The sequence below is a fragment of the Melozone crissalis genome, unplaced genomic scaffold (genome assembly GCF_028551555.1).
Source record: "Melozone crissalis strain CALT ecotype California unplaced genomic scaffold, PUWL_Pcris_2 ptg000023l_1, whole genome shotgun sequence".
Classification (NCBI taxonomy): Eukaryota; Metazoa; Chordata; class Aves; order Passeriformes; family Passerellidae; genus Melozone; species Melozone crissalis.
In genome coordinates, this window is record NW_026535801.1 from 21,627,688 (window position 1) to 21,650,948 (window position 23,261).

General features: G+C 36.3%; 1 protein-coding gene across 3 annotated transcripts in view; it reads left to right on the forward strand.

The window, feature by feature from the left end:
• Window positions 1-23,261, forward strand: part of TLK1 (tousled like kinase 1) — a 67,989-nt gene that overhangs the window by 39,470 nt on the left and 5,258 nt on the right. For all 3 annotated transcript variants that reach the window (XM_054278060.1, XM_054278061.1, XM_054278059.1), the window contains exons 9-18: window positions 551-661; window positions 2,348-2,484; window positions 3,782-3,970; window positions 11,223-11,289; window positions 14,870-14,967; window positions 18,187-18,268; window positions 18,526-18,617; window positions 18,704-18,793; window positions 19,411-19,580; window positions 20,864-20,999. In XM_054278060.1, coding sequence (XP_054134035.1) covers window positions 551-661; window positions 2,348-2,484; window positions 3,782-3,970; window positions 11,223-11,289; window positions 14,870-14,967; window positions 18,187-18,268; window positions 18,526-18,617; window positions 18,704-18,793; window positions 19,411-19,580; window positions 20,864-20,999 — 1,172 coding nt within the window. The remainder of the gene's footprint in view (window positions 1-550; window positions 662-2,347; window positions 2,485-3,781; window positions 3,971-11,222; window positions 11,290-14,869; window positions 14,968-18,186; window positions 18,269-18,525; window positions 18,618-18,703; window positions 18,794-19,410; window positions 19,581-20,863; window positions 21,000-23,261) is intronic.

The following is a 23,261-nucleotide window of genomic DNA, read 5'->3' on the forward strand; positions in this document are numbered from 1 at the left end:
AAGCCTAAACTATTTTTAACTTTTTTTAAAATCAAAATAATATTGTTGTGGGATTTTTAAGTTAATAAGTTAAATGTAGTTGGAACACAGGGAATTTGTTACGCTTCCTACTCAGATAATTAAAACTTTTATAATTGTGAAATTTTTGCTTTCTTTTGAATTGGAGATGTTAGGATTCACATGACTTGAGAATCCTGTATAAAGATGTGATGCTAAAATTTTCTGGTTTGAATTTCTCAGCCCTCAGTGGAGAGCTGAACATGAGATTGGTACAGAGTTTTTGTATATTCTCATTATGCTGAATGCTCTATAATACAGAATGCAGGACAATGTAAAGGAAAAAAAAATAATCAAGGCATCCTTCTATAGATAGGGATATATCTGTGAAATTAATTTTTTATTTAGATAAATAGATGTGTTTATGAATGTATAAGCATGCATAAACATCCTTACTTTAGTCATGTGAAATTAGATATATTTATTTTATGTGACAGCTGATTTAAAAACAGTGTTTCAATATATCTCTTCATATTTTGTATATATTTATTAGGCTAATTGTGATCTTAGAAGACAAATAGATGAACAACAAAAACTACTTGAAAAATACAAAGAAAGGTTAAACAAATGTATTTCAATGAGCAAGAAGCTTCTGATTGAAAAGGTAAGTTTATTGCTCTTAAAATCTTCATTATAAAAGCTTGGAAACTGCTGTAAAACTCCATTATGATTCCTTCATTTTCACTTCAACTTTTTCATATTTGTCACTTGATTGAAACTTTGTATCCATGGTCTCTATCTGGCAATATTTTTATAAACCTGAATAAGCTAAATAAAACATTTAACCTTTTTCAGATTGTGGAAAATGTACCTTTTTTAATTTAAGGATTTACCCATCGTAAGTAAAGCAAAATAGCAAATCATTAAAGTTATGAATTTAATATATGGCATATTTTCTGGAAAAATTTTAAGATTACACTGGATAAAAGAATTTTTGAACATAATCTGTTGTGAAGAGGAGATGGATAATATCTCTTTGTGAGACACGTAAGTGGCTATGGTAATTTTTGATGTAGAATGATAAAATGCTGTGTCAGCTCAGAATTAATGGAAAAAAGGAAATGAAGACGACTGCCTTCATACTACCATTAACGAAAGAGTCACTTTTTAAGAATTTCACCCCAATTATATTTAAACTAGTAGCAATTTAATAGGCAACAAGGATACCTTGTTTCTCACCCTCTTCTTTAAAATAGCCTATTTTTAAAAAATCTTAAAAAGTGAACAGGAAATCATGTTATTAGAAATTAAGGTACAAAAAAGTTTAAGACAAACAGCCCCAGTGCCTTCCCTAGTGCTGGCTGCTGGATCCTGCTGTCATACACAAAGGGCACAAAGTGAGCCATTGGAGGATTCAGGAGTTTTCTCACCAGCATGTCATAAATAAATTATTGCAGATCTTTTTAAGTTCCAGCATGAGGGGAATGCAGGGGAAAGATGCATCACATCTGTTTGGCATGATAGTAAGTGCATACCTTCTGAATGAGAATCCCACAAGAGATGTTTCCTGTGAAAAGCCCTTCTTCAGCCTAGAAGTCTGTTTGTAAAAACAGCCTTAATTCTGACAACCTCTCACTTTTTGTGTGTATGATTTTGGGCCATAGACATTTGTTATCAAGCAAGCATTTGTAGGAATCAAAGAGGTTTCCTTGCATTAGGAGTTCACAGTGCTCTTTCTTCGTGGGAGAGCAGGCAGACTCAGTTGGTTGTCACATCCCAAGGGTGCTTGTGGTGGCAGTGCTGGTTCTGAGAAGGAAATCTGCTTTACTTCTGCAAGTGGATATCTGAGTGCAGTCAGGGCTGCCCACAGTGCAGTGCCACACAGAGGTCCCTGCCCCAGGTCACTTGGTACCAGTACTAATGTAGATGCTCTGGCAAGGAATTTCCAGGCCAAGTAGAGGAAGTGCTTTCTTTATCATATTTGAGTCAGTTATTTGTTGTAGTAGACATGTACAGGTAGAATCTTAATTATATCCTCTATGATGCTGATACTCTAAATAAAGTGCTTTTTTAATGAGGAGGAGCAGCAAACTTTATAGGGAAACAGAGCCAAACTCAGGGGGGATTTTGGTGCACAAGTTGTCCTCTAGTACTGGTTCTGGCAATTGCAGCTTGAGTTCTGTAGAAATTAGAATAAATGGGGTAAATACTACAACATATTTTTGTTAACACTTCTCTTATCCTTGACTTAAAAGGCTGTTGGAGGAGAAAAAAAGCCCCTGAGTGTTTTATTGACTTTTTGAACATTTTAGTGTTACTAAATATGAAAATTTTTTTGCTGTTTTCTTAGAGCACACAGGAGAAGCTGGCAAGCAGAGAGAAGAGCATGCAAGACAGATTACGCCTGGGGCATTTTACAACAGTTCGTCATGGTGCTTCATTTACTGAACAGTGGACAGATGGCTTTGCTTTTCAAAATCTTGTGAAGTTAGTCAATGCTATGTTCTTAAAGTTCTCACTAATTGTTACTTCCCTCTAGTGGACTTTTTTATTACTAATATTCTAGGATTGAAGCAGCTTTTCATATGTTTTATTTTGCTTTGCCTTTTGAAGACTGAGAATAAAATATAGAACTCCATTAATCAGGTGAGGGAATGCTAAGGTTGTGTGTCTCTGAAAATCAGTTTGGTTCCACTTTAACTATCTTTACTATAGCATGAATGTTGTAAATAAGCAGCACATAGTTATTCAACTCAGCTGATAGAATTATAAAGGTAGATCAGTGATTTTTCAGGAAGCTAACCAGGCATGCCTGGTGGTCATTGGGACAAATGAGGTCTGTGAAGTTCTCACTGGTCACATAGGTGCTACCTGCACATCCTCATGGCAGCAGCTTTCTCTGGCATGCAGCTCCTTAGTGCTGTGAAGGAGCAGTGACAAATCTGGCAGCCACAGATGGGATTTAGTGCAAGTGGATAGGGGAAAGCAACCACCTGGAAAAGAGCTGCCATAGCAGGTATTCCAGCAGAGATGGGGCCAAGGAAAAGGGCTCTGCAAGACTCTCAGAGATGGTGGTAAAATAATTATGCAGTGCTTCCAAAGTAGTTCTTTGGTAATTAGTCTGATTCATTGGAAGTACAGATAGATTTATAGATAGAAGAATACATATATTTTAAGTAATTCACCAAGAGTTTTGTTTTTGAAGGACAGTGTTTAGTCCTAGCATTATGGGATTGCCTGGGACACTTCTTTTCTAAACAGTCTTAAAAACAGTCTATAGATGTATTTGGCATAAGAGCTGTAATCATTTACCATACAACCAAACTGATGGTTTATTTGGGAACGACCAGATCAAATTCAGTATTTGGCCTATAAAAATCAGGTGCTCTCTATTGATGCTGTCAGGGAGTGGTTTTGATTGTATAAAATAAGATATCCACCAGCTCAGATTTTTTTTTTCCTTTTTCTAGTGCAGAAATCATCCATAGCACTTTCAAAAACAAAACAAAAAAACCAAAACCAAAACCCCCACAAAACCCTTAAACAACAACAAAAACCAAACAATCTCCCTGAAACCACCATATATTTAAAAAGTAAATTGTGCCATAACTTTAGCAAAATTTTTCCACTTCATGAAGAACACTGGTGTTCGTTCTCCTAGGGAACATTTTCACACGTTCAGTAAGTTTTTTTAAATCTCTAAATGCCTTATCAGTTAAAAAGATAGTTCTTGAAAAAATGCTAATTGATGAAACTTTAATAAAGCTTTTTTTGGGGTTTACAGGCAGCAAGAGTGGGTGAATCAACAAAGGGAAGACATTGAAAGGCAGAGAAAGCTCCTGGCCAAGCGAAAGCCTCCAACTACGAATAATTCTCAGGCACCATCTGCCAATTCTGAACCCAAGCAGAGGAAAAATAAAGCTGTGAATGGGGCAGAAAACGATCCCTTTGTTAGACCCAATTTACCACAGCTGTAAGTTTAACATTTCAATCAGTCTTTTACATAAATTCTGAGATATTGTCTGTGTGTGTTCTATTCAAATAACAGCATAAAAAGGCACTCGGTATATTCAGCAGCTATATTCTCACTAAGGACTTGCTGATGCTAGGGAAATTTGCACCACTGTCTATGAAGTTGTTGTACAATTGCACTGTCTATGAAGTTGTACAATTTATTTTTGGTAAAGTCACCAGAGAAGGGCCCATTGTGGGGATAGGCAATGTTCTTTATGTTATCCTGAACTAGAAGTCTCCTTATCCTGTCTTCTAATGTCACTGATACCAATTGAACTTTGCTGTAACTACATTGGTTTAAGAGCTTCTCTTTTAGTTGGAGATTATTTTTTTCCATATAGCAGTATCTAGTTGACAAAAAAAAAAATCTTTTTTCAGCCTTTAATATGTGAAGACATATCTTAAAACAAATAGAAATATCTTTTCTCTCCTTCTGAATGCTACATCCTGAGACTAACTGTCAGAAGTTACTGGTCCCATTTCACGTATTGACAGTGTTGTCATTTTTTGTCGTTGCAACATAAAAATTGAAAGTCCTTAAAGAACTCTCTCTTTTCTGGGGACATCTTTTTCCTGCAGACAGAAGGGGTATAATTCAAGGCACACAAAGATGTGTTCTTGACATCTCATTCGAATATTTTATGAAATTGCTGCTTCAAGATATTAGTTACTGCCCTTTTAGCCAATATGCTGCAGCTGATAGTATATCTGTTCCTAGTTTATTTTTAAATAAAAAGTAAATAATTAGGCTTTAAAAGAGTAACAAATTAATCTGTGTTACTCTGCAGAAGTAAGCTACCTGTATTGAGCATAGTCACTTGCCACCTCTCACATGTGGAGGCAGTAATTTATACCTGCAGGGATGGGGGGTATATAAATTGCTCTGGTTAGATCTGCTAAATAAATACATTTGGACCATCCCTTTGAAGACAGCTGCATGTGTTTTGCATAATGCATCATTCTTAAAATTCACATTGTGAAGTTGTTTTACTGTGACAAAAATACCATGAAAATACAGTAGTAAGGCTGGCTATATAAGCAAATCTTGGTTAGCATTACTCCTGTTTTGGTAGAGAGCTGAAGAGTCATTGCTCATTGTGACTTTTTAGTAATGCTTAGTGCCTGTGTTCTTCTTAGACCATAATTAATACTTCAGAATAGTACAGTAAATATTGCTGTTGTGTTAAAAATATATTGCTGTATGTTTGAATGTAATCCCTCCTGTTATTAAAAGTAACATTTAAGTAATGGAAAATACCTGAAAATTTACAGAAGTTTTATTTGCTAACTTTTGGCTGGTTATATTCCCATAATCTTACTACTCCTTTGAGAGATGATGAAATATAAATTGGGGAAAAATACAGACAACATGTTCTAATTTTTAATTAGGGCAAGATGAAGTCCTGGTAATAAACTTCAGAATATTTTCTGGTGTTACATGGTGTTAAATAATTTCCAATTTACTAAAGACTGCAAATTTTCATTTCATCTGGCTTAACCAGTTACGTGTTAAATGACACATGAAAATGCTTGCCTGTTATGGAATTGTCAAGAGAACAATCAGAATTGTCCTTTTACATCTAATGCTAGCTAAAATGTAAGCAGTAATTGAATCAAAACTGTTTTGCATTTAAGTATCATAGTTTGATCATTAGATAATCTAGATATGAGATTACTTGCCTGTATCATAAGCTTATAAATTTTGTTTCAGATCTTTGAGGAGATCTGCAGTGCATCCTGAGACCAGAGTCATTTAGCCACATGATACTCTTAGGCCTTTACTTGAAAAGGGTTTTTTGTATTTAGGATTTGTTATAACTTTGTATTGTAGTATTATGTGTTGACTCCTTTCTGCTTCTCAGTACAGAATTAATTGTTTTGTGTATCTTGGTAGGACATTAATTATGCACTTCCATTTTAGAGTAAATTTGTCATGTGCTCTATGTGATTCTCTCCTATTACATTGCTTATCACTGTTTCTGCATTACTTTGACAGTAATGATCTTAATTAGTGTAGTCAAATGGAAAAGGCTCTGCTTTTATGAGGCATGAGAAAATGCAGAGCTGCTTGAGATTAATGAACTAAACCTGTAGTGAATTAATACAACATGCATACAAGTGATCAAGCAGATTTATTTAAAACACACAAATGACTTGCTAGGGTTTGTTACCAACAGGTGTCTTTACCACTGCATTGTTTGCTTTAAAAAATATCTCCAGCTTCTGGTATTGATGAGACAAAATGATCTACAGCTTTGTAACAATCAGGATTATTGAAGCTTTTCTGCAAACAGGTGTCAACTATTTTGAAACAGACTGAAGATGTTGCCTGAGGCATTCCTAATAAGGACATTGTTTGAATTTAGCTGAATATATTGTGGTCTCTGATAGGAATGTAAAGCAGACTTCTTGCTCTGAAGTTATTGTTATAAAAGTGGCCAGTTTGCCAGTGTCTTGTGAGTGAATGGTGGCTTGGTGCTTCAAGTAACATGGAGCACGTGAGTCTAAACACTGTCCTGGTTTTCCATCATTCTTCCCCTTTTGTGGCCTAAACCAGAACTAAAAAGTAGTTTCAGTTTTGAGACTTCTGTTTTCTACTGAGCAAAGTAATTCTCTTAGTCTTGTGCGAAAGGAATAAATTTAAATATATTTAAGGAAAAAAAAAATATTTGAAGTAGAGGTTGCCTTTTTAGCCCTGGAAAAAAATCTCTTTGAAACCTCTCTTCAAGTTCTTTGGAGACATGAGAGAGGATTCTGTAAGAGTATAATGCAAGTCCCCACCTTTTGGAAGCAGCTCTTTTTTCATGAGACAGCTGTTTCTAGGAGCAATGTTTTATTTGATTTAGATGGTGGAATCTTTCTTCTGCAGCTTCAGCCATTTCAGTTGTATTCACCTCCCTGTCACCTGTTCCAGTGCTCCCCAGTTCCTCCATGGCAGCCTGTATGCATCCTTGTCCCTGCGTGCAGTTTGGACGAGGGGAGCAGAGGGAGCTGGCAGGGTTTGTGACTGTGGCTGAGCAAATGCATCATAGCAGGAGCATTCTGTTCTGTATGGAACAAATAAAAATATTTTCAGGAACTTTTTCAGGCTGAAGTGCCAACAATGTGTCTGGGCTTTACTGGACAAGTAAAGACAGCTCCTTTCCTGAGGCAGTCTATTTCTAAGGCAGACATGGAAACAATGGGTGAAAAGACGTCATGAAAGGTTTTGACTTGGTTGAAGTTTATTCATCCTTGTAGAAATTTGGGGAACTGCAGTGAAAACAAGCTTGGACCCAAAGGGAAGAGCTTCAGAAATTGTAGCCACAAAACTTGGATTGGATGTGTATATGGCTGTTTGGAAGCATGGCTGCATTCTGCTGTGCCTATGTATCCAGGGCAGAGGTGGGAAGAGAGATGCTTGTAAACATACCAGGCTTGATCATGGTGAGAACCAAGAAACACGTGGCTAGTTTGGGATTTTGTCTTGTCTGTACCCACTAGTAAAAGAATTGTGATTGTAGAAAGTTTTTATCTGCACTTGTGAGGAAGAAGAGAAAAGAAGACTCGTGATGTCAATGCATGTATATTGTGTCAAAACCTTTGAAATTTGGTGGTGGAAACATAAGCCTTTGAAAGGCCTATTCTTTCTAATTAAAAAAAAAAATTTAACTGGTGGTAATCAAGTCTTTCAAGCCAGGAAAGCTATCTACTTTCTTCCATCAACAAGTGAGAGAGGCACATCATGGCCCTTTATGTCACAGGAGAATTATGCTACATACACAGAGTATGTCCAGTGCATTTTGGGGAATTTCTGGAATTTATTGCATGTATTTCAGAGTTTATTTAGCTGCAGACAGCAGCCAAATTAAAGTTATTAAAATACAGCATTTATTGTACAGTGATTTTGTGCAGAAAAGATCATGGTCAGACTGTTCCATATTAATTCATGCAACCTGTTCCCGGCTGCTCTTCTTCCCCAGTGCTCCTCAGATTAGCCCCAGGCCTGACTATCCAGCTTTAGATGGCAGCAGCCTTGTTTCTGGTTGATGTCCCTACCCTGTGCTCCTCAGCCTTTCTCCCTCCACGTCTGATGAGACCTGTGTGTCTCATTTGATAAAGGAGCAGCCCCTTCTGCAGGAAACTGCAGTGTGTTGTAGGTGCCTTGGATGGTGCTCTGAGCAACCAGATCTAGTAGGTGGCATCCCTGCCAATGACAGGATGTTGGAACCAGATGATCTTTAAGGTCCCTTCCAACCCAGACATGGTGTGATTCTGTAATTCTGTTTTCAAAAGGTGCCTCTAGGGTGCCACTGTCCTGCAGAAGGTGTGGTGAGTGGATGCAGATAGAAAGTGGTGGGCTGATGGGGAGCAGTCTCTAGGCTGGTAGGATGTTTTCAGACTGTGCAGTGAGCTGATGGCCTACAGCCAGAAAACAGACACTGTTATTGGCTTACTGCTTTAGTTGTGTGCTATTTTAATACAAACTACACTGTATTTTTAGATAAAAACTAATAAACTCCTAAAAAAAAAGTGTTTCCAAGTATGAGAGAATAAAGGTTTGTTTTTCAGAAATAAATTAACAAAATCCAAAGTGACTATATCTGTGTACAGCTCTGTGTTTTATATGCCTTTCTCCAAAATGTGGTGGTCAGTAATGACAGTTTTAGATTGCTGTGAAACATGCTGTGCTTCTAATAGAGTTAGATTTGTAAGGAAATAGAAAAATGGAAAACAATCATTTATTGGGCTGTGGCATAGAAACATGGAAAGAGTGACTTTGAATGTTAATGTTTTCAGTATGATGTCCAAGTTGTGCTCTGTGCTCAAGAGGGCTGTCTCAGGACTTTCTGAAAGACGATATTTGCTAGAGCAGTCTGGGCACTTTGTAACGCTGTGGGGACAACTCAGGTTTTATAAAAAGGACCAAATTTTCTGTATTATGTTAGTTTTTAAGGAGATCTGTGGTTTTAGGGCTCTCAGTGTTCTCTGAAAAGTTCTGACAGGTCATGTCATAAACTTCATATTTTGAGTGTGTTTTACTGGTGGTTCAGCTTTGCAAAGTCACCTAAAATACTCACTCTTTTTCTTGAGAAAGACAGACTTTATCTGTATTTCTGGAAACCTGTAATTCATAGTGTAGACTAGGATCTGGGAATGACAATATTCAACCTTGTAAACATTGGCATTGGTCTTTTTTAACCGAGAAATTAATCCACATTAGAGTAATTTGCTGTTTTAGTAGAAGTATTGAAAAAGTGTCGGGGATATTGTTTTAGGTCATCTAGCATGGTCTGCATTTCTTTGATCGTGCTGGTAGATGTATTACAGCAGGAATTGGAGCATTTGTTTCTTATGTTTCTTGCTGTTGCTTGGACTGTACAAAGTCCAAGTACATCGCCAGCTTTCCCAGCTATGGAGACAGCCCATTTTGCATTTGCTTTAATGCCTCTTCTTTTAAGATGTAGCATACATCTAAACCCAGAGGAGATTCTGCTAGGAAAAGAATGTAAATGTTAGGTCCCAAAATCTGGTAGTAAGAGGCCTTTCTCAGAGAGGCAAATTTCCTCCCTCCATTGCCTGTAGAGTATTTGGGGAAGTCAATTGACTGTAATACAAGACTGCTCTGAATTCCAGTAAGAAAAAAAAGATGCAGGGTAACTTTGTATGACATGTCTTAAAAGAAACGATTGCTTGCTTCTCAGTTTCTGACAGGATGTGATGATGGATGCTTTTGTCACCTGATCTGAGTGTTTTCTATATGTTACAGACCCAGAAGGCTGATGAAATAACTGCAGTCTTGTGAGGCTCTTTCTAATTTCTTGAAAATTTAGATGGTGTGGTCAAAAAAACCCTCAATAATTCCACTTGAGATGTGGTTGAATCAGTTTTGTGTTCTGCTCAAATCAGAAAATGGGCAGAAAATTCTGTATTTACAATAACAGGAATGGAAAGGGCTCTATGAAAGCTTCAGAACCACCAGATTTTATCTGAAAAAGATGCACTCCTTTATCAACAACTTTTGAGATGTGATAAGAATACAGGTGTTGGAATTGTGAAAACTGTGGTAAATTTGAAGTTTAAAAAGGAGGACAAAGTCTCATAGTCTATTAGATTTCTGCAAATTTTGTTGAAGTTGGTTGGCATTTGCTGTAAAAGAAATCTGAATTAGTGTCCCTCAGCTCTGGGAAAACTATTGGTGTTTCTCAAGACATTCTTGTCCTCAGACTTGAAATATAAACAGCATGTATAGCCTTCTAACCAGCTTGCATAATGATCTTCCCAGCTGATAGTTGAACCCACAGAAATATGGACTTTGTGAGAATATATACTGTGAGTTTTAGCTTTATATCATGCAAGAAGTATTAGGTCTAGGCAAAACAATAAAAAATGTAATTTCAATTTCTTTTGTAGGGATTTGTGTGAATCCTTTCAAGGAGGCCATACCTCTTTCTCTTTCCTCATCCCCTGTTTCTCTTCCTCATATGTGCATGGTTTCTTATCTAGTACCTAAGTCTCTAGGGTTTATTTTTTGGGTGGTTTGTCCTTTTTGTTCATCAGATGGACACAGCATGCAATCAGTTCTCAGGTTTCTTAGTTACTAATCTCTGCAAACACGCGAGATTCTCTGCATGATAACTGCCTTTATGTCTGAGCAAGTCTATAGGCAGTGAGGGACCACTGAATTATTTGTAGCCAGAAATTGCAGAGAAAAGGAAGATGCAAAGAGAACAAGCAGGAGAGTCACGTGTGAATTCAAAGCTGAATTTGTGGTTTCATGCAAAATGTAGTGCTAATGAACTTGAAAAGTACAGTTTTGCACTACTGTCTGTAAATCACAGCTCAGAAATCCAGTGTTACCATTCTTGTCTAATTTCTGAATGTGTTAGAGTTGAGAACCAAGCAGTGGAGTAGCATCAGCTAAAATCTGGGATGGTGATATGATTCAAGATGCACCTAGGTAATTAACAGGCTATCTGGAAGAAGCAAAATGGTTCAATGGGAGAGGCAGTTAATATTGCAGAATACCAAATATAGGCATTCTGTAGGTATGTTTTGACCCTGAAATGACAAATCCAAGATGTTCAGATGGTTCAAAAGTGTGCTTCTAGGACTTCTAATGACTTCTAACCAACAAAATACTGGATGTACTGTAGTTTTAAAGTAAAAATGCTATTGTTTTGTTTGCCACCATATAAAAGTTATAATTACATGATTGTTTCATTTTTCAGTTTGACTCTAGCAGAGTACCATGAACAGGAAGAAATTTTCAAGCTTCGATTAGGACATCTCAAAAAGGTATGTTTCTTTACTCATGGCCAAACCCATAAAAATTAGTACTGTCAAAATGAAGATATAGGTTCTTGTCTGATAAAAAACCCAATACTAAAAGCACTGTATTACTTTATGCCTAATAGTGACTTTCCTTTTGTTTCTGTTTGTGCAACTTTTCATAAACTCTGGGATTACAGGGGAGCAGTAATGAGTCCATCCAGTGTAACGCTGTCCTGGTTCCTTAAATTCCTCCAAGAGTGCTGACAGTGATGATGCCACTGATCCTGCCCTTCCCTTTCCTTCTGAGCTCTTGTTTCACAGCTCAGCGAGCCAGCCAAGTTTGATGCACGGGCTCTTTATTTTTGTTTTTTGGCCTTTATGAAGGTCCAATTCACAGCATTGTACTTCTGAATTAATATAACATTTTCATTCTCTGCAGTATTCACTTCAGTTGTTATCAGTTAGCATATTACCTATCACAAGAGAATATAATTTTCCTACTTCTATGGAAAATCTGTTCTCTATGTCCTAAATTATTTCTGCAGTTAGATATTTTACTATTGTTTTTGACTCTTAAAAAACCCTTTTTCTTGAACCCCATCATTCTAATAATTCTGTGTAGTGAGATAATTATTATATGAAGAAACTGTTGCTCATTCAAGTAAAGATTTTGAGGAATAACCTGTAAAATGGAATGGCAGTTGATGCAGACAGAAATATCTCAAGAAGAGTGAAGGAAAAGGACTTATATGTGCTGAGTAGTAGTTCCTGAGTTGTTGAGTCAAAACAGGTAGTAGTGTTTTCCCTGTGAAATGTTGCAAGTCTGTTTCAGGCCTGTTCTCTTCAAATGTACAAGCCACCTGTTATAAATCCTACTCTAATGAACTGAACTGGGCCCCTTGAGATAGCTGCAGCTGTTTCTAAAGAATATGACAGAAAGTACTTGAATCTGTAGTAGGAAATCTGCATATAATTTGCTGGCACTGGTGAAGGAGACTGCCTACATTGTTCTTCATTGTTAATGGTTTAGAAGCTTCACATGAGATTCTGTTTGGAAATTCTGTTTGGAAATTCGTTTTTTTTCCCAGGCTTTAACTTTATGGAAATATAATGGGGATTTCAAATGATAGATGAAATAAACTGTTACAGGAGCATTTAATACTGAAATTTTGGTTTCACCTTGAGCATCAATGCTGGAGTACTTTGCAAAAGATGGAAATTCCTTGACTAAATGCCAGGGGCAAAACAAATGTTATTCTTAGCAAATCATACTTGACTATATCTGAAGAAAATAATAAAAATACATTCTTACATTGTAATTCTTATGTGTGATACAGATTTTGTCATTAACTAAGAACACCAGTTTTGTTACCTTCTTTTACATGGCTGTATTTCTTCCCTGAGCTTCTTTGCTATTTACATTTCTTTTTTTCATGCCTTCAGCATATGCTGTTTTGCTGACTGCTCCTCTTCCTTTTCACTCTTGAGATGCTTTCCTGGTGCTCTTATTTTTGGTGCCCTGTACATGCTGCCACCACCAGTTTTCTTTTCCTACTGCTACCCAGGAAATTCTTTTCCAGCTAGTTGCTTTGGTCCTGGAGAGAGGCTCTTGTTTTCTCACTTCCTTTTATATAGCAGTGACCTGAGGCAGCTAAGCTGGTTTATTCTTGCTTAAAGGTATTCACAGCCTGAGTGTCCTAAATAACAGCTGGAAACAATGCAACCAGCCAGTTCTCTTTGGACTAACATTGGCCTATGAACCACATTTTGAGAACCACTGAATTGCATAATATATGAACAAAAAGGTCCAAAAGAGGCATAACTGATGGATTTTTTTTTTGTTAGCCTTTGGGAAGAACATAGACAATTGTGTGTGTAAGTGTGTGGCCTTTTGTGAGGGGAGAAGGACTGAAATTCTTTATAAAGGACTACTGTGTTATGAGGAACTGCCTATCATTTCAGGGTATTTAGCAGAGAACTGCAGGGATGTGTGTAAATATAGAAAAAAGGAGTTTAACATTATATAAATAGGAAAAAACCCAACTCTTGACACTGTATGTTAGGAAAAATAAATGGTCCACCCAGATGTGCTGGCAGATCAGTGCTACTTAGTCCAGCTTTTAAATTAGTAGGAATTTGATTTTCATTTCCTCCATGGAGGTTCATCTCATGTCTTGTTTTGGGATGAGAAGTTTTTTCCATCGCCTATAGGGGTGGTTTCAAGGTATTCACTGAAATCATCTAGTCCAGACTCCTCAATTCATTAGATATGTGGTCATTTAATATGTGTTTTAGATCATACAGATACAGTTGTTGCTTCATGAAAGTGCTATATCATTATGGCATTTACTCTCTACCTTGCTGACTTGTGCCTCCATCCCCTTGTGCCATGGCTTGTTCCCCTGTTGCTTTTACCAGCACCCCTGGGTTGTACAGAGAATAAATTGGATTAGAGAACTGATCTAGCTTCTTTCAGAAAACAAATATGTAAATTTTTTTCTGATGCTTGTTTCTTTCTTTTCCTTTTCTTTCGTCTGATTTTTTTTCCTTAAAGAAAAGATTGATTAGTATTCCAGTTTGGTATACCATGTTGCTGTGCTAAAGACTGTGCCAAAATAACAAGAGGTGGTGACGGGTGCTGCTACTAAAAAAATATGTATCAGATGCCAGGCCTTTTTCCTTCTCAGCTGAAATAATTCCATAATTATGAGCTTTCTGAGATGGACTAATTTTGTCTCCCCTTTCCTCAAATTTTCAAGTTCTAGAAGCACTAACTCTGAAATCAATGTAACCCTGTCTACACTATTTTTCAATGAGTATGTTTCTTAGTTTGAGTATAGATACATAAGTTTCCACAAATTAGGCATCATGAAATCTTTGTGATTCTAGAGGACCTGAATAAACAATTATTTCATTGTTTCCTAATGCGTAGAATAAAGATGAGATAAAATTAGGTGCTGAAATTAGTTAAGGAATGTGCTCCTACCTGACAGGCTTCTTTTGAAGTTGCACTTAAAATCTTATGCAATACACATTCTTTATTTGTAATTTTAATAAGATACAAATGGAAGAAACTTTTCTAATTAGGTTGGTTTTGGTGTCTTGTGTCAGCACCTTAAGAATGTTTCTGCTGTAATGATGTGCTCTTTTATTCTTTTACTTGATTTGTACTTCAGCCTTAAAATATTTTACATGTCTTTTCTTAATCTGTTGGTTTGTACAGAATTTATAATTGCCCATATCTCCATTTTTTTCTCTTTTTTTGTACATCAATTTCAGAGCGCTTCCCAGATAATTTATCTCCTCGGCTGAGGTACAAAACCCAGCTGCCTCTCATTTGAAATAGCATCCCTACAGTGCAGAACAAAACCATGAACATCCCATTACCTGTGGGTTCATGAACAGAAAAATTTCTTGAAACAGGCTTTTGCCTTATCTTTCTGAATTTTTCTGCCTTTAAGAGAAAAGCAGTGCTTTCTTCTAGTTCAGCAGGGTTTTGTAATGTAATGTTCCTCCATCACCACTAGTATTGATGCAGGGGTAAAAATACCCTTTTCAAATGGGAAGTAAATGAGCTTTTATATTTCCTTCTTTTCATTTGCAGGAGGAAGCTGAAATACAAGCAGAACTTGAACGTTTGGAAAGAGTTAGGAATCTTCACATTAGAGAACTGAAAAGAATAAATAATGAAGATAATTCACAGTAAGAGTCTTTACTGTCTTAATTTTGCATGTCTGTTTTTAAAGTAATTCTCTAGTATCACATTTTTACCTGTAGAGGAGAGACTTGTTCATTATTTCTTTTTGCATTTCTAAGTTTATATATGTATTTTAAACACCAATTTATTTAACCTTAACTAAAATTTCTTACAATTTCGTACAGTTATTATTGTTTTTGTTGAATATGCAAGAAAAAACGTACCTACATAGCTTATAGTGAAGAGCTGGAACTTGCTAGACCATATTATTAAGTTAAAAAAAAAAACAAACCACTTTTGAGATAACTTAATGCAGTTCACATAGTTGATAATAATGCAAGAGGTTTGATGCACCAGCAGCAATTTTGTGCTGCACTTAAAATTAGTTTTGTGTTTATGGCTCTGTGATTTATTTCCTACTAGGTATAGGTACCTAGCAGGAAAAGCCATATTATGTTGTTACTTTGTACTTCACCTTGAATGGCAGTGTATCACAATGTTGAATTGCTACATAATATGAACTGTTACTGTGTAGTTTTGAAAGTAATAATTACACTACTTCATTAAGTCTGTTTTCCATCATGACAAATCCAGACAGTTTCACCAACACTTTCAGCTGACACTGTTGCTTGAAGGGAACTGGTTCTGCCTCTCCCTGGCTACTTAGCCCTGTTTTCTTTCACATGCTTGCAGTGGCATTTCTGTACTGAACCAATGCTGGAAATCAATCCAAATTAAAACCAGCTCCTGTGGTTTATTTTTCTGGATTAATTTTAATCCAGGATCAATTTCCTGGTCTAGATCTTTGCCCAGTTGCAAAAATACTTACGCTGCCATGAGGAGAGAGGGCAGTGCAAGGGTGGAATGAGCCAGGGGGAAGGACATGATGGGACTGGACATCTCTTTCTGCACTAGGAAATATTTATGAAACAGTAGCCTTAAGCCTTCAGTATTTATTTTTTACTTTTTAGACACAATAGAATTGTGCACACACTAAGGCTTTTAAATGTTAAAAAAAAAAGTGTGAAAGTGTCCCTAACTGTTCTGATGGTACCTACCATGCAGTAGTACAGAAATTATTTGTTACCATGTTGCTTTAGTGCTAATTGATAGCTAAACTGTTCTGTGTTTTGGGTATGAAGAATAATGGGTGTTGATACTTAGAGCTTGATGGCAGAGTATTTTCTTTTTTAAAAAATCCATATTTTAAAATAAAAGTATACAATACTATTTTAAAATAAATGTCCTACAACAAATAAACAAGCAGGTTAAATAACAGCCTTTATAAATCTTCAGTGTTTGCATTAGAACAAGTTTAGTTTTTCTTTAAAAAGTATCCTTCAGCAATAAGGAATAAATGGCACAGAAAAATGACAGGCTTTGACTGAAAATACTGCATATGTGGGACAGAGAATGTCCAAATTACAGTCACAATTGAAAACATTTGCAGGAGATGGACAAGCTTCAGTCCATGGTGCAGCTTCACTGCTCATCATCTGCAGTCAATGCCAATCCATTTTATGGTACAGAATGGAAAGCTTTAAACTGTGTGTTCATGGTTTTGTGGGAGTTTGGACAAGTATTTACCAAATGGCCAAGCCACAGCTTATAGTCCTCATGTAGAAGAGAGAAGTAATGGAGAAATAATTTAGGTCTGTAGCCCCTGCTGTCTTTCCTAACATGTCTTGGTGATGTGGCTCTTTGGTAAGGGAGAGAGTTCTCAGCAAAGCAACTGCTGGGTTCTGACTCAAATCCTGTTGGGATTTCCACTTCCAGCTGTGCTGTAAAGCTAAGCCCATTTTCTTCCTGTTCTAGCAACAAGTCCATCTACCCATGGATGAGCTTGAATGTCTACAATTGCCCTGGAATAATGGGACAAGTTGAGAGTGCAGGTTAGGGCTGCCCCGGAATAATGGGACAAGTTGAGAGTGTGGGTTAGGGCTGCCCTGGAATAATGGGACAAGTTGAGAGTGCGGGTTAGGGCTGCCCTGGAATAATGGGACAAGTTGAGAGTACAGGTAGGGCTGCCCTGTCTGGCTCTGGAGCCCACATGATGTTGGGGTGCAGGTTCTGAGCCATGGAGAGCCACACAGAGTAGCACAAGCAGTGGAAAGGAAAGTGGTAAGATTCACAAGATTGGCCTACTGGAGGTACACATCTGATAGAAAGATCATTAAAAAAGAATTGGGCTACTGGTCACATGACATCAAGTGCCTAATGATGCTGCTTCTAAATTTGTCTTTCTTCTACACTGAATATGTTATTTACTGTTTATGGTTTCCCTAAAAATATTTAGCATAGAAGTATGTATCTTTCTAGTGAATAAAAAGGAAAGTTTTATTTCTGAAAGGGGCACAGTAGGCAAGAACATCTTCTCTCAAATACTTGACTACCTATGACCATACTTCTAAAACTGTAGAAAATATGGAAGGATAGGGTGAGCTGTTGGCAGACTGGCCCTAAATTCTTCTTTAAAGTTTTCTATGGAATATAACTGGCAGCTTGCCTTAGATTCTTGCCTTGTCTCATTGCTATACTAAGAATGTGATGAATATTCAGATCTCTTCCTCTGATTGGATGGAAGAATGTATTTTGTCTTCTATATATTTTAGGAGAGAGAGTATGGTCCTTTTTCTTGGTCTGGCAGTATCATTTTATATTTGGAAGAAGTGTTTTCATTTTGCTTTTGCTTAAGTGTGAGCAGATAGTCAATTTTTTCATGTGTTTTCCCCATATTGCTGTTTCTGATTTGTTTTAACTTCTTAGTGTTATATAAAACCAATTTTTTTAAAAGGCAGTAATATACATATCTAGTCATGTTTTGTGTGAAATTGGAAGAATGTCCTTGTTGTCTGTTCCAGAAAGTTGAAATGTGAGTCTTCTCTAAAATTTGGCACAACAAAGAGAGACCCATGTATCACATGTTTAAATTTAAGCAAGCTTTTCTTATCTTCAAAAAAAATAGAGAAAAATAACAAAATGTTTGCCAGGATTGATTGTTTTGATGATAGTGTTGTGTTAGTATGTGTAAACTGAATAGTCAAAAGGTATTGGTCATGTTGTACAGTTGTGTCATAAGGTTTCTTGTGGTGTAATATTGCTCAGCATATTATATGTTGTTTCTAAAAAGAAAACTTTATTTGATGAGTAATACTAAGAAATTTTTATTTTAGATGCTACTTGTTTACCTTAAACAGAATAAAACCATTTTTTTTTCTTTCAAGATTTAAAGATCACCCCACATTGAATGAGCGGTATTTGTTACTCCATTTACTTGGCCGAGGTGGCTTCAGTGAAGTGTACAAGGTAGGGTTTGTTGAGTCTGATAAATATCATTTTTGAGCTATATACATTTAATTTGGTGGGGGACAAAATGGGATCTAAGTAGAAAGACTGTAATGGGTTGACCAGGCTTCAATTAACCTGTGGAGGAGAGGTAGCGTGACAGTAGCCTTGTCAATAGATTTGTGAATTACATGCTATCTTTTTTCCTCACTTTACTGGGTGTTATTTTTATCACCTTTGGTTATAACTTTGCCATATTCATGCATTTCTTTTTTTAGGCTTTTGATCTTTATGAACAAAGATATGCTGCTGTGAAGATTCACCAGCTTAACAAAAGCTGGAGGGATGAAAAGAAAGAAAACTACCACAAGTAAATACTAATTACGTACACTTCATATGCTAAGCTTAATAGCATTTTGTTGATTGTAGAAGGCTAATGTATCCATCTTCTTTTAGACATGCCTGCAGAGAGTATAGAATACACAAAGAACTGGATCACCCCCGAATAGTTAAACTGTATGACTACTTCTCCCTGGATACAGATACGTAAGTAGAACTTGGCAGGGATTTTAGTGCTGTATATTAGATAAACAGAAATGAGGAGTATTTGAACAAAAATAATGTATGTTCTTGCTTTCAGCCAAAACATTTTAAAAAACCCCATACTAGTTGCAGAATTTTGTCTGCTAAATATTGCAGACTTTCTATAAGGTAATGAAGAGAGTGTTTTGCAACACCTGACTGACATCAAAAGGCTGCCATACCTTGGACAATTTTCCAAGACTAAATGGCATCAGGAGCATTACTAGCCTAGGCATAGCCCCTGGTGACTGGGCTGTACCTCTTGGCATGAAATTGGGACGTCTTAAGGGATAGTTAAGGCCTATTGATTTTGAGAAATGTGTCTACTATAAATAAAGAGGCATTTCTTAATTTCTCATCCATATGGATGCAATTTCTCTTTTAGTATAAATGTTCTGATTTACATTACTTTTCATGAGCTAATAGTTACACCATGTGTTCCATGAACAATTTCATTCATGTATTTTAATATTCACGCAGCCATTCTTAAACTTGTCAGAATGAAACTAGGTTGTCATGTCTGTTTCTGATTGTGCAGTATGATACATTCTTTCGTTTTGTGTATCTAAATTCTACCCTAGATTTTGCACGGTTTTAGAATACTGTGAAGGCAATGACTTGGATTTCTATCTCAAGCAACATAAACTGATGTCAGAGAAAGAAGCTAGGTCCATTGTAATGCAAATTGTAAATGCACTACGGTATCTCAATGAGATCAAGCCCCCTATTATACACTATGATCTTAAACCAGGTAAGTGAGAAATGTTATGATTGAAAATGTAATTTATTTTTTATCCTTTAGTTTGTTTGTAATTCGTGCCTGAAAATGCCAGAGTTATGTTCTGTGTGTCAGGGTTATTGCAAACAACTGGAAAAAGTATGCACTTTTCTTCAGAATTTCATTGCCAGAATCACCTGCCTTTTCTGTGAAAAATGTTTGTTACAACTGTTCTACTTTGCATTATTTTGATTTGAATTTGTAGGAAAAAAATCATATGGCTAATAGATACGTGCATTGGTAGCTAGCAGTATAAACAGATAAGATCATTAGTAGGCTCAGTCCTATCTGGTAATTGTGGGATGCTGATGTGTAATTAATTTTTCCCATATGTTTTTTTAAAACCTGTAAATATGTAATCAGTCACTTTCAGGATCCCAGCATAACCATTCCAAAACAAGGCTTTACAGACAGTTTTCTCTACAATGAATAATAAATATATTTATAAACAATATTTGTCTTGATTCCATTGTCTTTTTTCACCATCTTGCACGAATGATGCTTATATTCTTCATGTGCTTTAATCTGTTATGCTTCCAGGTTTGGGGTTTGTAAAGTAATTCTTAGTGCCAGGCTGTTTGCTTTCTGTTCTGTGAGAAACTGCTCACACAGGTTTATTTTGTCTTATGAAATGGTACAGAATGTATTCTTAGTCTCATTATTTTTTGTTCTCAGAGGAACTTCATCAAATAATTTTTATATCAAGAATTATTGTACAACTTTAACACATGGAATAAGATTTGTAGGATTGCAGCAATTTCTTGGCACAATTTTGTGGCATATGCAAACAGTGAAAACTGTAGTGTAGGGTTCATTCTGGTAGAAAAATAATGAGACTTATTTGTAACTGGTATGTGGCTGCATTCTGATATTTCCTCACTTTATTTTGGTGTTTATTTGCTGACCAACCAGCTCCCAGATGAGAGAGCCATTTCAGATCATCATGGTAACCTAGAGAGTTGCTGAGATCGCACAGAAACTTATCATAGTCAAGTTACTCTAGACTTGAGGATGTAAAGATTATGTAAATGTGCCTCAGTTGGTTCAAGCATGATGCTAATAACACCAAGACTGTGGATTTGGTCATGGGTCCCTTTTAACCCAGGCTGTTTTGTGGTTCTGAGTCTTTGATTCTGTAAAATTGTCACTTACTCTCATGAAGTTAGGTGCTCTTGAAAATTGAATCTGGTTTTGAAAATAAAGCATTCTGTTAGCTTTTTTTGAAGTAATTTTTATTTTCTTTTCCCCCTGAATAGGTAATATCCTTCTTGTAGATGGAACAGCATGTGGAGAAATAAAAATTACTGATTTTGGTCTGTCCAAAATAATGGATGATGATAGCTATGGGGTGGATGGAATGGATTTAACTTCACAGGGAGCAGGAACTTACTGGTAAGTCCTGGTTTGAATTTGCTGTTTAGACTTTGGGTCATTGTTCAGATTTTATAAATGTAGTCTTATAAAGCAATTTGGAGAGACAACTAGGACTAAAAATGTTAACATGGATGGCAGACAGAGATGTTTGTGCTGTACTGTGATGTTGATATTCCCAAATATGAGAAGAGTCCAACTTATAAAGTAAAATAAGAGAATGTGTGTGTGTGTGTTACTTATAAAGTATGTATGTATAAGTAAATGTGGAGATGATCACTGTGATTTAGAAACATGGTAGCCTCTGAAGAGGCAGGTATTATTTCTTTGGCTGCTGGTGGTTGAAGACATTTGACAGAGGCATTTGATGATTAAGTGTGGGTGCTTAGTACTTGGAAATTGTAGAACAAGTATTGCCAACAGGCAATGTCCTTAGGACAAAAGAGTATTCACTCTTCCTTCCTAAACATTAATGACAGCCCAGCAGCTGTGATTTATTTTTTGTGTACTTGCATGCTCATCCAAAACACTGGAGTTTTACAGCTGCCAAAGCATAGGTATGACAATAAGCATGTCATTGCTTTCAGAAAATCTGGTTTTAGACTCTCTAAAGATGCAGATTCTTCATGGCAGAGTAGCTCTTTCAGCCTGGGTATGTGCTGGCTGTGTCAGTGGGTGGATTAGAAATCCTATACTGGGCAGGTTGTTACAAGTCATTTGCTTTACAGAGAAGCCAGTGTCATTCCCATTTGTTTTGCACCTCTTCCCATATTCAGGAGTTGGATGTAATAAAGTTTTTGCCTTTTCCTTCAGAGTTTTTAGAAAAGGAAACACATACTCTTCCTCAAATGCCACTGTGCACATGCTGTGAGAAAATGATTACTCGAGTTGAAGCATTTTAGAAGTGTTAGGCTTTTGCTACTCTTTTTAATACTTTACCTCTTTAAACACCAGTTAACATGTTTTATTTTAGGAATATATATCAGAAAAATTTTGGCTTTTGGATTTAATCTAGAATGCTTCAGGCACTAGTGGTGCTGGAAACTTGGAAGTACAAAAAGATCTGTAATCATTATAGATTCATGATGAGTCTCTGCATTTGTAATTCATGCTTTCTCTGAGCCCAAAATCTTCATTAGGGAGGGATTGCACAAACTGTCTGCCCTATAGCCCTGGAAGGGATTTCCTCAGTCACTGGGCTCAGTTACCTGCCTTCCCAGGCTGTTAGGTTATATAATCTCTTGGTAAACTTCTAGATGTTTACATTAAATTTAGTTAGTGTTTTGTCCCTCGTAATCTGATTTGAAATGTCTTCTGTAACCTCAGTTCTCTGATCATTAGAAATCTAATCCTCTAATTTGCAGACTGTGTATATTTGTGGCCAGTTTATACTTGTTTGTTCCTGTGCTAACATTATCCTCCCTCAAGTAGGTTGTGGCCCCTTCCTAGTACTTGCACCTTTGGTGTTTTTGTAGCCTTCACTTTTTTTCCCTCTGAACTACAGTCTATCCATTCTTCAGATCATTTTAGTAACATTCTTTGCATTTGTATCACTTTAAGATCACTTGTCTTGATTGTTGTAATCAGAATTATAAACAAGTATTCCAGAAGAGAGTTTGTGATACTGTTTAAAATTGTTGCATTTTTATCTCCCTTTTTCTGCTTATTTCTATTTCTACAAATATTTCTTCAAAGTTTCTCTTTAAGTCTTATGTGTTGTTGACAACAGAGTGCCTGTTCTGTAGTTGTCCTAATAGTTGTTTTGCATTTTTCAATTTTAAATATTACAGTCAGTAATAGTTGACTGCCCTTAAATTAATACATATGGAAGGTTTTGTTTGTTTTTTAAAGAAAGTTCCATTTCATAAGTTATTCTGTAATTTAGGAATGGCATGGGAACTTCCTCAACTTTCATTAAGTAAAGTTCTCTTTCTGCAAAATATAGGGACAGAAATAACAATCACCTTAGTCTATCATATACGTCTCTGGGTAATGTTACCATTTTTACTAAAAACTTGGTTAAAGGATTTTAAGCCATATTGATTCCTAACCAGGTCTTGCTGTAAAATGCCCTATTTGGCTTTCAGCTTTTCTTGCTTTGATAGATGGCTTCATATTTAACCTGGAGTCACAATTTAAAAATAAATTATAATTGGCAGTTTATGTAAAAAATGTTTGTATTTGTGCTTGTGTTAAATAGACCTCTCTATTTGACTAACTGTATAGAAACTGTGAAACCAGTTTTGGTGGGTTGCAAGGTGTTGGAGTGCAGATTGTAGGGCA